The sequence below is a fragment of the Chiroxiphia lanceolata genome, chromosome 12 (assembly GCF_009829145.1).
Source record: "Chiroxiphia lanceolata isolate bChiLan1 chromosome 12, bChiLan1.pri, whole genome shotgun sequence".
In the NCBI taxonomy this organism is placed as follows: Eukaryota; Metazoa; Chordata; class Aves; order Passeriformes; family Pipridae; genus Chiroxiphia; species Chiroxiphia lanceolata.
This window is the reverse complement of record NC_045648.1, coordinates 14,211,837-14,228,325: the sequence shown is the minus strand read 5'-3', so window position 1 is coordinate 14,228,325 and position 16,489 is coordinate 14,211,837. Positions and strand designations below refer to the sequence as shown.

The 16,489-nt window shown below is 39.0% G+C and overlaps 1 protein-coding gene across 9 annotated transcripts in view; it reads right to left on the bottom strand.

The window, feature by feature from the left end:
* Positions 1-16,489, bottom strand: part of MYZAP (myocardial zonula adherens protein) — a 48,576-nt gene that overhangs the window by 13,215 nt on the left and 18,872 nt on the right. For 8 of the 9 annotated variants that reach the window (XM_032700087.1, XM_032700091.1, XM_032700085.1 and 5 more), the window contains exons 3-10: positions 15,656-15,814; positions 13,317-13,409; positions 10,772-10,885; positions 9,770-9,922; positions 6,867-6,992; positions 6,027-6,155; positions 4,119-4,204; positions 1,519-1,624 (exon numbers count right to left, since the gene is read on the bottom strand). In XM_032700087.1, coding sequence (XP_032555978.1) covers positions 1,519-1,624; positions 4,119-4,204; positions 6,027-6,155; positions 6,867-6,992; positions 9,770-9,922; positions 10,772-10,885; positions 13,317-13,409; positions 15,656-15,814 — 966 coding nt within the window. The remainder of the gene's footprint in view (positions 1-1,518; positions 1,625-4,118; positions 4,205-6,026; positions 6,156-6,866; positions 6,993-9,769; positions 9,923-10,771; positions 10,886-13,316; positions 13,410-15,655; positions 15,815-16,489) is intronic. The other variant, XM_032700093.1, reaches the window with a different exon arrangement.

The window sequence follows — 16,489 nt, the reverse complement described above, 5'->3', positions numbered from 1 at the left end:
TAAACCTAATATTTGTGGAATCACGATCATTGCCTCAAGCTTTATACACGATTTTTTGCCAAAACATCCGACAGAGCTGGAAGGATTTGTTATACCAATGCAGTCCACTAGGGGTCAAGTTACATCCAGCAGTTTAAAAATATATTTAGTAATAAAGGGCAAAATTTAGGCCACCATCCTCCTACATTACTAGAATCATCTGGGTTGTCACATGTATCACAAAGTGACAAGTCTTTTAGAACTTTTCTTTAGAACAAACAGAAAAAAATCATAATATGATGGTTGGTGCAGAGAGATACAAAACAGAATAAATAATTGCTCCTATAATCCATTCATTAGATGGACTGAATTATTAGATTGCAGAAGTTTTCCTAAATAGAACACCATAGTATAAAGATTGTTAGTTCAGTTTTAGACCAGCTATGATGCTTGAAAATAGTGACAATGGCAAGCCGAGCTAAAAACAAAACCTCAAGACTTGATATGTCTGATATGACAGAAGAACTTTAATCCTTCTGTGTAAAAGACACTTAGTATCACACATCTGATCATACAGCAGGGCTACATAAGAATCTTGTAAAACAAAACAGATATAAGTAAATATATATATAAATAACACCTTGACAAAAATGGAACAACCATGTCTAATCAGAAATCCTGTAATAGCACATGGTGAATGCAGAAAGAATGCCTTAGATTTGAGTGGGTTTTAAACATATGATTTTATGAATGTGAGATGTCCAAATACAAATAAAAGATATTTAATGAAGGCCTATTCTCTGTGGAATAGGAAGGCTTGTGTAACAGAACTCTTAGTGTGCCTTGTAAAGCTCCAATTTAAACTTAATTTACCTGTTTCCATGTCATTCTTTCATCTATTTGGAGAAACAGAAATGTTTGCAATTAAAGCCTTCTAACTGTGAAAAGTTTCCTGACACATAGGTAGCCTGTAACTTGAAGCAGCTACCCAGCAAAATTCCACTTAAAATTTTACAGGAAATTATATCAGCTAAGATGGTGTCCCAAGACCAGGGTAAAAAAAGATGAGTGGTGAAAAACTGTGTTTGCAGGCCTATTTCTGTGAGGAAACACATTGGGAAAACAGAAACAAATAAAAAACCCCAGACAAAACCCTCCAAAACCAAAAGAACAAAACATTAAAGGTCAGGTTTTGCCTTTCACTTCTGTACAGGAAGGAGACCTTTAATGAGTAGTCAGCAGGTACCCTCTGAATGGTTCAAACTGAGTTGCAAGTTGGATGTTGCATTTCCTGAACTACCACCACAAAAAGTCCCAGAATTAGTGTCAGCCTAAAGATCACAGTTCACAACCCACAGCCACTGGTTTAAACTGCTTTCACCTTGTCTTTCTGCTTCACTCCCTCCAGATGCTTAACTCATCTTTCATTGTAACTAAGGTGCCATAAGGAAACTGCACACAGGACAGAGTGCCCTTTGGAACATTTACTAAAAGAATCAGTGTTCCTCAAATACTCAGAGTTATTTTACTAGATCTCACCTCCTCAACCATATGCTTGACCTTCTTCTGTTGGCAGTGCACCATGTCATCCAGATGTTTGATTCGCTCTCTCAGGCTGGCTGCGACCTCCTCCAAGTGCTGTGACCTAGCAAAGCATGCAAGAGTCAAGCATTTAAGTGGGGAGCTGTGCAGGATAAGCAAAACAAGAACAATCCCCATAATTCACCACAAATCGGGACAGGCGAGTCAAATTCCACCGACAGGTGTCAATTTGTCCAAAGTACATTTTAATGGTAATCTTAGTCCCAGTGCCTGTCTCCACCCAAGTTTACTCACCTTTGTCTTGCATACTGGCACTCTTACTCAGAGCCTGAAGTGCTGACAATTAAACAATGTGACAAAACTCATCTCAAGGTGTGTTTTTCCTTTAAGTGAAAGGCTTTTAGACAACTAGATCTTTATCATTAGAAAGACACATTTAGCCTGACTTATTACCACCTACAAACGTTTTGGAAATGTATACTGAATAAAAGCCAGGAAGCAGGTCTGCTTTCAAAGCTGTCTTACTGCTTTCAAAGCTGTCTTACTGCAGGAAAGCCTTGAGTCAAGAATTTGGCAGCGCTGCCAACAGCAGCAGAATGTTAACTGGTATTAACTCATCAACAGTCAGCAGGAATTGTGACTGTTTTAAGTTTGTACATGACTCTTCAGATAGATCCTACATTTCCCTCTTTAACACAAAAATTGAACACCCACAGAATTCCTGCCCCAAGTTGGTTTGTCAGCTTGTCAGAAAAGTAGTTTTAGAATATGCAAAAAACAGGAGTGAAGCTTTTTAATAAATTTTTTGGCTCGTTGGCCATGGGAGACTCCATTTTTATCTGAATGTACAGTTCTTAAAATTCTTCAAAGAACACAATGACTTGCTTACAAAATAAACTTCTGTACTCTGAGGTTCAGGACTGGACAGAATTTGAGAAGTGGAGGAGGGGAATCAAAAACAAAAAGGCTTTTTTCATCTAGGTCTGTGCACAGCAGAAGAAACTGTTGAAGCTGCAAATAGAACTACCATTCTGAGACAAAGCAGCAGATGGCAAACTGTAAGACATGATTCCAGTGAATGACTGAATTGTATCCTGTTTCCCCCAAAAAGTCTCTATTAACAGTGAAGCACTCTACAGAAATTTAACTGCAGCACTTTGACAAGGACCCAAAAAATTCAAAACATTGCTGCAGGTTTTTCAGTTGTGAGTATTAAGGTCTCACAAAACTGCAATTTGTGGTTTTGGTTGGAATTTTAACACGTATTTAGTCTCTCATTGAAAGATTCAGAATTGTAAGCATGGACAGCAATAGAGAAATGGAACAGACATCCATCCTCAGGTGGAGATCAAGTGTCTGGTCAGGTGCAGATAGGTAAAGGGAAGTTAAGAAGAGACTTCAGCATCACCTGAACATAGATTCATTGCTTGCATAGCACAGATTGCAACTGTGAGCTTGCTTGCATTGCACAAATTCCTGCCTCAACATTGCCTTTTACCCTTTCACTGCAGTGTAACTTTTCACACTGAAAAGGATTCACTGAAGCGAGAAGAGTCTGTGCTATTCAGAGGTAAAGGAAGAAAGCAATTATCTTTCATCTCCATATTCTATGTTGCTGAACATCTGTTCACTTTAAATTATTATTTTAACAGGCTGCTGTGAAAAGCCATTCTTGCCCTGACACCAGAGAAGCTGGTCACAGATCAACACAAGCACGCAGTGAGAGGCTCTCAGCAGGGACCTCCTTTTATGTTTATACTTCCTAAAGAACAGCAGGATGCCAAAACCCTTGAAACTGAATTTCTGGGTGCCACAGAACCATAAGTAGTAATCAAGTACAGTTATTCAGTCTCTGGTTTATCTTTACCTGCTCAAGCAGTGTTATATAAACCTTTGAGCAGCAGATACAATTTTCACTCCAATTGCAGCTACTCTATTTCAGTGCTGGATAGAATTCTCTTGGAACTTGGCCTCTGACTTTGCTTGAAGCTTTCTTTTGCCTGGTCATGGTGCTCTGTCAGACTCAAAGAAGTACTTATGGATGTATATGCCACCTGTGGGCAGAATCATCAGACCTGCCCCTCCAAGCCTCAAAGCTATTTCCCCCTCTACCTCTTTCATACAAAAGAGACATCTCTAGCAGTTATATGCAAAACTCTTGCTCTCCCCAAGAGTTCATATTTACAAAGGGGATGTCCTACAGCTTAATACAGGATACAGAATGTCTTGTCATTCAATACTCTGTTGAGCAGTCCAGAAGGAGATCATGAAAGTATTCACAGTCAGGATCATACTGCGCTGAATTTGGGAATGCAGATTTAAGAAAAATGCAATCCACAAATATGCCACAGCTTGTTCTATCTACAATGTACTCTGCATATTTGCAAAAAACTTTTCAGGAAAGATGTATGAAGGTTTTGTTGCCAAAATTATTCATCTTGGTATTTTACATGTAAATAAGCCTTCGTTGAGGTAGACAATCCCTATCAGACTCCAGTTTTTAAATTAAAAAAAGTAAAACTGACGTCTTCAAAAACAACCCATCCCCTAAAGCTTCCTAGCAATATTACAAGTTCCACAGACAAGATATATCTCACCTTTCACTGTCGGAGTTGTTTTCGGATTTCACTCCATGTATTTGTATTTCATTCAATTCAAGCTGTTTTTGCAGCTGCTGACGCTCCTAAACAAGAAATGTTATCCTTCAGTTCTCCATGTGTCAAAATGTAAAGGCTTCACAAAGCGTATTTCATTGCAATTCAAAACATCATTTGTGAAATTAAAATAGAAACTGATTAACCAAAATTCATGCATTTCCTACAGCCAAGGAGCGCAGAATGCATAATAATAAAATCAAATTCCCAGCTATGCATGGAAATAAGATCAGAGTTTTCAATTTTCTATTTGGAGATGTATGGCTGTACTTGAAACTGAATTTTTTTAATAAAAAGATGAGTCATCAAAATCTTTAACTGCATAAATGTCAAATTGTCCATGTTATCTCTCCAAAAAGATTTCTCAATCCAAGGCTGAGATAAAAGGTGTTGCTGTACTTTCTTCCCCCAAAACATTCCCGTTTATTTTTAAGTGCGCAGCAGCACAGTGCTTGTGAAGATCTATGAGGACTCGGGGACTGAGTCAAAAGAAGTTAACAGAGAAGTAAATCTGTTATCCACTTTAATGGGAAGTTAAGAGGCATTCAGTCGTACTCAGCAAGTATCAGCCAGATAAGAGCAAATTAAATAACTAATGTGAAGAAACTCATTGGTACTTATGAACTACACTGCAATCCTTTATTCACTGTGTAACACAAGTTGTAGGCTGAAGCCCAGATGAAGTTAATGGAGCCACTAAAGGGGGATATTAAGCTGAACGATTTCTCACTGTAGTCACTAATTCTACTAACAGATTTGCAAGTATTAGACAAAGGGGGTTCAATGCACATTAGACTAACCAGTCAAGCCAACTGGCTCATAAAAACCTATCTCTCAGTAAAATACTGAGATTAAACATGTACTATACTGAAGTAAAAATGGTGAAAAAACACCCACTTCATTTGTAAGAACAGAAGATTGTATTCACTCCACTGACTAAAATTCTCTCTGCTCCTGCATTTCAGATAGCGAGGCACAAATCTTTAAAAGATAACAAGATGCCTGCTACTGAATGAAATGAGAAATACCAAGTACATCCAAGACCATTTCATGGTCACTGCAGCCAAGGCTGCCCTTGAGCTGCACATCCCCCACCAGCCCCTCCTTGTTGGAGAGAACAAGGTCCAGCACAGCACCTTTCCTCGTTGGCTCCTCTATCACTCGGAGAAGGAAGTCACCAACACATTCCAAAGGAAGTTATCAACACATTCCAGGGACCTCAGTTGCTTATGCCCTGCTGCATTGTCCCTCCAGCAGCTGTCAGGGTGGTTGAAGATCCCCATGAGGACCAGGGCTTGTGAATGTGAGAGACAATCCCATCTGTCTGTACACAGCCTCAGCTGTCTGTCTGTCTGTCTGTCGAGAGCCTCATCCTTTCAGCCTCCCTGGCTGGGTGGTCTGTAACAGATCCCCATTATAATGTCACCTGTCCCTGCCCTCCCTTTGATCCTGACCCATAAGCTCTTGGTCAGCTCCTCATCCATCCCCAGGTGGAGCTCCATGCACTCCATGGACCTACCACAGCAACACTTGTAAGTGATTTTAGATCATTTATGATTTCACCAAAGGGAGACTGAATGGTCTTACTAAGGTCTTTCTTTAAAGTAACATTCATTTCCTAAAGAAATGTTGACACCTTAGCCCTGACTGTAAAGAGAACTAGAAAGATAGAACAACCACTTCATCACAGTGTATCTGTGGCAGTCCAGGTTCACTTCTTATCTGAATACAATTACTGAGATGCAAACAGCAATGGTGTGTCACTGAGCAGCAGAAAAACAACAAGAAGTTAAATTTCCTCCATGCACTGGTGCATTTCCTTTAAAGGCAGCAATCAGCTGACTCTCATACCACTTCCATGCGTTCAATCAGCCTGTCCAGCTCCCCAATTCTCTGGTCTTTTTCCTGGATGCTGGTTTCTGTAATCTGCATCTTCTTATTGGCCTCTTCAATAGCTTTCAGAAGCCGATTTGTTTCCTCCTTCAAATAAGAACATTTATAGTCACATTAGCACCTAATATATTAATGGGGAATTTTTATTTTTCTTTTCTTTTAGGCTACAGAGTCAGGCTAATAGCTTTTACTTTTACCCATTTCTTAGATATCTGTTTTCTCTTCTGAGGATGCTGTGAAGTAACAGCTAAGAAAAATATGCTGTTGCAGAAGACAATTTTTAAAACACCGAAGTTTGCCATGTTTAGTTTTGTACTTTCCTCACATGTAAAGCAATATGAATAGAAAGAGACAGGAGTATCTATCTTCAATCTCCATCATCATCCATCTCTATCAGTTAAAAAATGCAATGACTAACTGCTCATAGAAAGGTTTTCCTTGGGCCTAAAGGAAACCAAAGAACAGGAAGAGTTCTTGCTCCAGTAGCATCCAGTGAGGTTGTTCCCCCTCTCCTTCCTGAACTGTCACTAAAATTTGGCATTATATTTTTCTGTTTTTTAGAGTATCAAAAGTTAAAACCCCAAATAACTTCATTTCAAATTTTGAACTCTACATTATCATTAACATTACTATGTTTGAACACATTCTTTTCTTAGTCCTTCAACCCCAGAAGTTTGCAAAGGTTGGTAACTATGGCACAGAGACAGAAGTGAAGGAACACATGTGACCTCTGGGGTACTGAGTGATTGAGAAACACCACCAAGCTGAGCACCACTCTTGCAGGCTTGCTATACATACCAGGAGGATTTCTTTCTCAGCTTTATGTTTCTGTTCCTCTTCTCGCATCTTTTCCTCATACTGACTGTACAGTTTTCTTGTCATCTCTCTCATGACTTCAGCATTGGCTTCCTGCGATGATTCCACCTGTGAGGGAGGAAAGTTGACCCATCAGTCAGTACAGCATTGCTGGCAGCAGGAGAAAGAGAGTTCACATGATGTAAAAATAACACTTTGAGCTTCAGCTCCACCTTGTTACAAATCTGACATTGCTGAAGCAGATTTCCATTTGCAGCAAGACCATTTACAGCATTCTGCCAGCACACACATCATTGCAACTTGCAGAAGTTACCGTTTCATCGAGTTTCAATTTGTCTGAATTTAACCCCTTTGCTCATTGCTTATCCAAGGTCAGGCAGTGCCTCTTTACTGAACCCTTTCCTTACAGCCTCCAAGTCACTTGGTTTGCTTCCCCATTGAAAACACTCAAAGCAATAATTACTTTATTGCAGTACCCCCTCACTGCTCTCTCTTGATTTTTCACATTCTGCTCTTTGTGTAGGCACAAGAACTGGGGTGACAATGGAGGAAAGCAGATCAGGGAACAATTAAAATTAAAATTAATATTCTCGGTGATGTGGAAGGGTTAATTTTTAACAACAGATCCAGAAACTTTACTACAGCTACAGGGAAGAGGGTAAGAATGGTAATTCTGAGACAGGATTTCCTCCTTCTGTTGGCTGAAAACACTGACTGAAACACACCCTCAGTGATTAAACACCAGACAGGATACTCACAGCTTAAGCCCATCTACTGGATAAACCACAATATAAGCAAAGTAAAATAACTAGCCCTGAACTTAGATCTCTTCCTAGAGATGCTGTGAAACAGCCAAAGTTACAGTGAAATCCTGTGGGTGCTACAAAAGTGACAGGAAGAGGAGGAATATAGTGTCATCTGGGAAGAGAATCAAGTGTTCCCTGCTGATCACTACACTTTCCACAGCTACAAAATACATAGTTCTGATGATTAAGGTTTTGGGTTGGTTCCTTTTTTTAGCATTTCAAGGGCTGAAAGATTTATTAAACCCTTGTGTTGATCTTGCAAGGCAGAAACAAGCTTGTTTACTACGTTGTGCAAAAACAACACTGCATTTCATCCTTTTGAAAAGGGACTGAGCTCTGAAGGACTCCTCTGGTACTGCAACTGCCTCCTTTGTCATCTCACCTAGATCGAGTCTGGAGCACTTTATGAGAGAGGGTGGAGTTAAATTAACCTTCCACATTTCAGGAAGCCTGAAAGAATTGTATCATTCAGAAAAAAACCAAGAGTTAAAACCCAGGTTCCTTAAGATACATTGAACTGGAATATGATCTCTGTCCCTGTATCTCCATCTTTCCTTGTCTACAGCTTGAGCAATGAGGAAAGTAAAAACAAGCATAAAAAGGCAGATGTATCAGGGCATCTGTTATAATACTCATGAGCAACATCTCCAATCTCAGTTATTATGGTTATATGAATAAACTGAACCTACTTAATAAGTCTCACAGGTGTGTTCTTCTATCCAGAATGTAATCATGGGGTACAGTAGCTACTGCTTTTCAACTGTTAACCTCCCAGATTCCACACATCCTCTTACATCCACCCCTAGAATTTAAATCCCAGATGTCTTGGCACCTTTGATACATGATTTTATATTTAACTGTCAAAGAGGTATTTTATTCACTAATTTTGTACTAAAACTGCAAGTTTGAGGGCAAAATTTACACTTTTTGTATATTGTAATCTGCAGACCTTGACATGCTTGAAGATAAACAAATCCTTACACATTCAGTAGAGCTGAGACTTAAGTTGTGTTTCTCAGCCCTCAGAAGCAGACATACCTTTCCCTGACTTGTTGATGCGTGTCCTTAAGATTATAGCGAAGCCCAAAGTTCTGTTTTAAAATCTTAATTGCATCACCTTTGCTTCTTTTATTTGTTTTTTCCCTCTATTTATTTCCTGCTGACAACAGCAAGTACAAAATAGCCCGACTTTTACAGCCTGTGAAGCTCCACTATGAGAGGAAACTAGAACATGAACTGTAATTTGAAATGCACTTATGTTGTTTTCTTGTTTAGCCATTCATCATTAAGCATGAATGCAAGTCACTAGACAGCCAAAAGAAGCATTTTCTCTGACAAAATGAAACATGAATAAAACAGCAGTCACCTTAATTTCACAAATTTGTCCCAAAAAATTCACAAATTTTTCAAAATTTAAAAATTCTAATACAGTACTATATCCAAAATAGTCTACTTTGAGCAATTTTAAGAGCAACAAAAGTTTGCAGAAGAAGGTGTGGGGGTTTTGTTGGGGTTTTTTTGGGTTTTTTTTCTGGGCTTTTTTTTTTTTTGAGATTAAAGGAATACATTTGGCAGATGAGGGGAGAACGTGGTCAAGCTTTCTGGCACATAAACCCCTGCAATTTGTGTTTTATTCCCTTGCATTTCTCTGAAAGAAATAGCTTAATTCTCTTTTCAAGATACAGTACTGCTGACCACATGCTCATAAAACTTAACAAATTACCTGTGGTGCAATGCCAAGTAAACTCAACATCAGAAAAATTCATATAGCACTGTGTAGAGTTATAACACTCCTTCACTTGATAGAAAAAGATGCTAATAACCATTTAATGGTTTGAATTTTCATCTGCCAGCATCCCTGAATCTTATGTTACATTCCATGTTATGGAAAGTCTGACTGTCATCACCTGAGGTTCCTTGTTATTAAAGCAGTATCGATTCACAGAAATATGTGAGATCTAGGGAATGATGAGGGCATGAAGAATGAAGAACACTTTACAAATAAGGCTAAGGAATTATTTTATCATGCTCCTAATGCCCTTACTGTGCAATATGTTTAGGGGAGTTTATATACCACACCTTTAACTTCAGTAACTGATTTTCAATTTGTGCTGTTTCCAGTTGCTTTTGCTTCTCTCTCAGCTTTTCCATAGATTGCTCGTGTGTATGTTTTAAATTCCTTATCTGTTCCCTTATGTCAGTGTTCTCCAGTGTGACATCCACTAGAGTTTTCTAGAAGAAAGAGGCAAACCACATATTAAAAATCAGAAATAATTTGATGAACTAACACAGTCAAGAGATTATGAAACAGGCAGGACATTTAAAGAGCTTCCTGATGTACTAATGCAGTGTGAACAGTTTTGCAACTTTTAACATTTAAAATTATGGCTTTTGTTGTTGTTAGAAGGTATTTCCATGAGAAATGTGCTCAGTGACATCAAGTCCTGGAACATTATTTAAAAAAAAAAAGGAAAGGAGCATGGATACATTTCAGTATGAATAATCTTCCCTTCTTCTCTCCAAGGGCCATGTGACACATATAAAAGGCACTAGACTGAAAAAAACTGTGACAATCAAGAAAGCAGGAACATTAGGTTGTTCAGCTCAGTTACATGGGAATTTGAAAGTCTTTAAAAAAGAAAATTCATTCCCACTTTGTCCCTCCCCCTACATTTCACAGGTATGTAAAGTCTCACAAGTGTTTAGCATTCAAACGTGCCACTCCCATTTCTGTTAACAACTGAAGGTAGGAACAAGTCAGGAGATGGATCATTTTGCACTATACAGAACAGATCACATTTTCAGCTCAGATAATTTGTAGAGACACAACTAGTGGCATTAGTCTGCTGCATATCAGTATCTCTTTATTGTACACTATTTTTTAATGGGTTTTTTTTAAACACAGGTGTTGGAACTTTTTTTTTCTTAGTTTCCTAAAGAAGTTGCTTTAGACATCAAAGACAGTACTTTATGGTCTGGTTCAGTGTTAGAATCTATACCTGCCACCCATGTTGTAGGTATGCTTTTAACCCCACGTTAGCAAAGGCAGTTGTCAGCTGGGACAGAGCTGTTAGGATGTACCTGCAAGTCTATTGATGCTGATGTCAAGGAGCTGTTCATTTCGCTAAAGCTATCTAAGGCTGCCGCCTGCACTCGCACATGAGTCTCTAAGGATTCCTGATGAGCATTTGTCACCTGAGCAGGAAAAAAACAAACAAACAAAACAAAAACAAAACCAAAAAAGTTTTATATAGAATAATTATCAAGTTTACCTATTCTTTCAAAGGGAGCTACAGAAGAGAAAGACCCCGACGTTCATTTTCACAGTACTAGGATGCTTAGAGTGCACAGGCCTCCAAGTATATTCTTGCACCTCATAAACAAACAAAACTTGCTAACAGAACAAAACAATGCTAACAGAAATAAGGCACAAGTATCTCTGTTTACTGCTAGTCTGCAATCACTGCAGAAGCTATTCTTTTTGAAAGGACAAGAGGACACTTGGCAGCTCTCTATTCAGAAGGACTGTGTACACGGAGTGGGCAGATTGTAAAAAGTCACAGAGTGAGAAGCAGAAGAATGCAAGAAATAGGGAAATCTAGAAAGGTTGGGGTGAACTGTAGAAAAGCCTTAATTAAGAAGGAACTGACCAGTCAGGTACTTAAGCAACATCAAGAAGACTTAAGGATGAAACAATACGAAGCAAGAAGTCAGAGTGCTTTGTTGTGTGAAAATTAGTAATTTTCTGTTATGTACACAAACACATGCTTAAAAACTGAAGGGGAAAAAAAGGCACAAAATTACTTCATTCAAGAAGAGACCAAAACCCAAACAGTGTAAATAATCACAAACAATCCAATAATAAAGAGGGAAAGAGTGTTACCAGTGGAGGCCAACCCAACTCACATTCTTAGTTGGATTTGTTTCTTGATAAAAACATAAGAACACTAGGAACTGATATGGAGGACAAGGAGTGTTCAGTAACCAAGCCATACACAGATTAGGTCAGCATAGGGAGCAGAAGCCAAGTAATTGCTGTTAACCTTATATAAATGTGTGCTCATGTAAAGATAAACAAACAAAAGCAGAAATGCTTTGGATGGATTAAGAAAGTTACAAGATAAGACCTTGTGGTGAAGAAGCCCAGGGCAGGATATTGGAAGTACAAATGTCAAACAAACTTTATGAAAAAAAAGTATTCCTGAAAACTGATAGGAACAAAGGCACAGTGATTGAAAGCTGAAGCAAAGAGTATAGAAAGGATTTTAGACAGGGTCCCCAAATAGGCAAAAGGTGACATTCATGTAAAAACAAAATCAAACACCAATAACCAACCAAACAAAAAGCTTATTTTATCAGGTAGAACAACACTTGTGGTTCCTTTCAGGCAGTTTAGAGTATTAAAAAAGGGGAGGGTTGTCTCATAATGTGCCATTTATGTCACGAGTGCTTCATAAACTGCTAATTTGCTGCAGAACTAGATATTCTGTCAGAGCTGGTCAGAAACCCTTCATTAAGAAAGAATTTCTGACTCAAGCACGATTTCTACTGGTCTGACAAAAGATCTGGAAGCGCAGGATATCACCAGTGCTATTCAGTAAAGATCAGCAGCGAAGACAATAAACTGCACCTGAATCAGCATTTACCTGCATGCACACTGGGTAGGAGAGTCTTGTCAGCAGCATTATAACTATTTAACACAGTTTACAGAAATTGAGTTTTCTTTCTCTCTTCCTCTCAAGTCAGGGTGATTTTTTGGGTTTTTTTTTGTTTTGTTTTGTTTTGTTTTTTGAGTTTAGTTGCCACAGAATTCAAGTACCTGTTTACAGCAAGGTCTGATTTGTATCACTAATACAGCATGCAGGGAACTGACAGCCTCCAAATCAGGATGGCAGAAGGGCACAAATCAGAGTTCCAATTCCTTGAAATCAGAATACCTTTCATTGCCAAAGCTTCATCTGAACGAGGGCTGTCAAAATCAATGCTGAATATAAATCTAAAGCAAGTTTTCAGGGAGATTTTTTGGACCAAAGAACTCAGCAGTTTAATATGAAGGATACTTCTACAGACTGCAACAGCTTTTATTGCTAAAGCAGTGTGTCAGAAGAAGGAGAGGTCATCAAATGACCACTGAAATGTTCAATTAAGAACAAAAAGGTAAGTAATTTTTTAGAACTGTCAAGCATTTTTATATTAAAGAATACTGCTACTGCTTTTACCACAGTGTCTGAACAACAGAGTCAGTAAAACAGAGCAAAGTGTGTTGAAATGACACCAAGTCACCCATTACTCCTAACTATTAACGTTATTTAGTTAATTCACCAGCAGCTTCCTGGTACATACATCTCCACTAATTATGAATACACACAGACAATGGTATCAAGGTCATTCTTTTACTTCCAAGAATTTCCAGGTAATTAGTAATTCCATATGCAAAAGCATCCCTGTCCTGCTTTACCTTCCTGGATGGAAAGATAAAGAAAGGAAACTACAGATGTCACATAAACCAATGAACTGGAGTGAATTGGAAAATCAGTTCTGTTCTGCTAAAGCAAAAAAAAAGTTTCTAGATAACACTGGGGCAGTTATTCCCATATGCTTTCCCTACAAGTGAGTGGATACTTACTTTCAGTTCATTTGTAAGCTGCTGTATCTTTCGTTTCATTTCATCATATTCACCATACATTTTTTTTCTTACTTTTTCCAGAGTTGCTCTCACCTGTTGTCAGAAAAATCAAATGCCTTTATGAAACTTATAGATGATACTGTATATACAAGACGTGAATTTTGTCTATGTTCTTCATTGTTACTTTCCATAATTTCCATTATTAATCTACCTGTGCATAACAACAACTTACTCTTAAGAACAAGAAAAAAACTTAAGTCTCACAGGGATGCCTACACAGGGATGATAAAAATAACTGTCTCTATGAGTAATTCTAAACTTCTCTGTAGACACTTAAATATTTGTAAATTAATAATTTAAATAAATGAATTTAAATTAAATTATCCATAAGGTATTCTAACCTGATTACTAAATGAATTAAAACTAATTTGAGCGTATATAGTTTTATTTCTGAAAAAAAGCATCCACACATAGATTTAAAACACCTTCACACTTTTGAAAGTGGTTACTTCTCCCTGAGTATCCTTTGAAGATAAACCCTCCTAATTTCAGACTTTTATTTACTAATGGAATTTCAAATCTGAAGAACAGAGAATTCAGTTTGATTTTAAGAACCGTGGATGCAAATTATTCCTTGTCTTTCTAGAAAAAAAAAAAGGAAAAAAAAGACCCCAAAAAACCCAAACTAGCTGGCTTCCAGCTCTGGTTTACATGCCACTGCAATCTTGTTTGCCTGCAGTCTACATTCCAGCTACATAATTCAAACCCTTTTTTTCTTTTTCCCCCCTCACCCCTATCAAATGGTGAGACTGACTGCAGATACTCTAAGGCCCTGAGTTTACCCAAGCTTACCTGCACAGGCTTGGAGTGTGGGGAAAACTCGAGTAGAGCCTTATACAAGAGGGGATGTTTCCAGGAGCCCTGCATGGAGCACATCCACTCCCTCCCACAAAGAGGGGCACTGGCCACCAAGCCTATGTGCTCAGATCCAGAGACCATCAGCAGCTCTGACATGGCCCATCAGTTTTGTTCTGTTTAAGTCAGCACATACACGGCACAAGCTCAGGACTCTTTTTTAAGACTCTGCTTTTAAAGGCAAAACTTATCTGGCAGGCCAAAGTTCACAAATCAGCACAGCTGAACTCAACTTCCAGAAGATGGGAGAGCAAGAGCCAGTATGTGTCTTCCTATGTCTTTCCCACTTTTTCCTGGAAGGATCAGTACCCTGAATGCACAAGCAAGACATGCAGTTCACCTGGTGTGTCGTGTGGCCGTGAGCCGGCTGTGAACAGAAAAGGGCAGGGAGATGGTCCCAGTCTAAGCGATCTAGCCCAGGTACCAGGAATAGTGCAGTCTGGGGAGCTGCTTCATGACAATTCACCTGTTCCTTGACACCACCCCAACAGGGCAGAGAAACTCCCCAGGCAGGAAAACAGCAGCAGGGCAGTTTGTGTGCTTCGCCAGCACTGCAGTAGTGACATACCCTGACATGCCCTAAGCTTGTGAGTGCTGAATACTGGGAGGGGAGCTCCCAAACTGTGAGTAATAAGGGAAAGAAGCAAGTGCTGATAGCTACAGAGACCAGGCAGATGTTAAGAGCACAGTCTCTTACACTGCTGGTATGGCTGAGTGTTCCTCCCCTTATATCAACTCCGTTTGCACTTGAATCAGTGTAACCTGATAACCACTGACCAATGGCTCCATGGGTGCTGAGGGTGGATGGAAAGAGAAGGTCAAATTATTTGCCCTGGGGTAATCAGGGAGTTACTGCCAAAGCCTGAGAGCCAAGGACTGATGGGCTGAGTTTCAGGCACAGAAAAATTTCAAGCAGCATCAGAAATACATTTTTTGTCTTTCAGGAGAGCTTCTGCCAGCTATGATAAATGAGCATGCACAGAGAAAGTAGCACAAAGACATCATTATTAGGCTGACTATTTTAAGGCTGCCCCAAAATATACCCCAGTGATTTTACTATGTCACCTAATTTAGAAGCCTTTTCAAACCTGGGGGGCTTGGGGACAGGGAAGCCAAAGGAAGAGAGGAGAGAGAGAGTTTGTCCTTCCAGGTGTCTGCTTACACAGTTTTTCCTGTCAGCAAGAATTTTCAAGTACCACTTGGCAGAGAGGCCTTGAGTCTGGACTGCACAGTTCCCAGGTATATATAGCATGTTTTTTTCTCAATTCAAATGCTAACAAGGCAAGCCTTTAGCTTCTGAGGAGGTCCCCAGTTCAAATTCAGGTGTTGGGCTGGACAGCAGTCATCCCATTATACACTCACAGCTCTACACAAATGCATGTAAAGGATATTTAACAAATGTTGAAGCTGAAACTCTAACTCACTTCTTTAATGTAATTCATCTCTTCTTTCAGCTGATCAGCTGACCAGCCATAAACCACCATTTCTCTCTTATGGTTGTTGTCAGTTCGGTGCACGACGCCATAGACCATCCCATGGGAGAGCTTCCCTGGAGACATCCCATTGGGTACGTGGTAGAGCTCCTTAAAGTGAAAAAAAAAAAAAAAAATTTATTAAAATCAGACTAGAATAAAAAAAAAAAAAAGACCCAAACCAAAAAATAGTAATATAGAGCCAGGAGAGACAGCCAACTATAGTGATGACCAATTTATAATTGATAGAGACTATAGAGATGTCTTTTTTCCACAGCCTTTAATGGAAATGACATAGGCACAGCTAGAGGAAACAGATTGGAGAGGTAGAGCCATGTGAGAATAAGTTATCCTGCCTTATTTTCTTTCATCAACATATGCTACTTTTCTGCATTCTTGCAAAGCACTGTCAGGTCTCTATTTCCTTCTAAACTCTTGCACCAACAGAATTGTCCCTCCCTGGTCAAACTCCCTGCTGCAGGAAACATAAAAATTCACAAATTTACTTTAAAATTACTGAAAGTTCTAAGAAATGGAAATTAAAACATTTTAGGCAAGGTTCCTTAAAAGAGAGTTCAGAAAATATCTGTTTATCTTGAAGATAAACAAAGTAGAATTTCAGTTTGCACTTAAAGCTAAGTAAGGGCCTCCAAGGCAATGAAATGCTCATTTCAGGGCTCCATTTCTCTTACAGAAGTTGTAGAACTGACATTGTAAGAGCTAGGGCAAAGCTATGAAACAGCATTCATGTGGGTTTTCCAGCATTATTAACTATTGTAGCAGGAT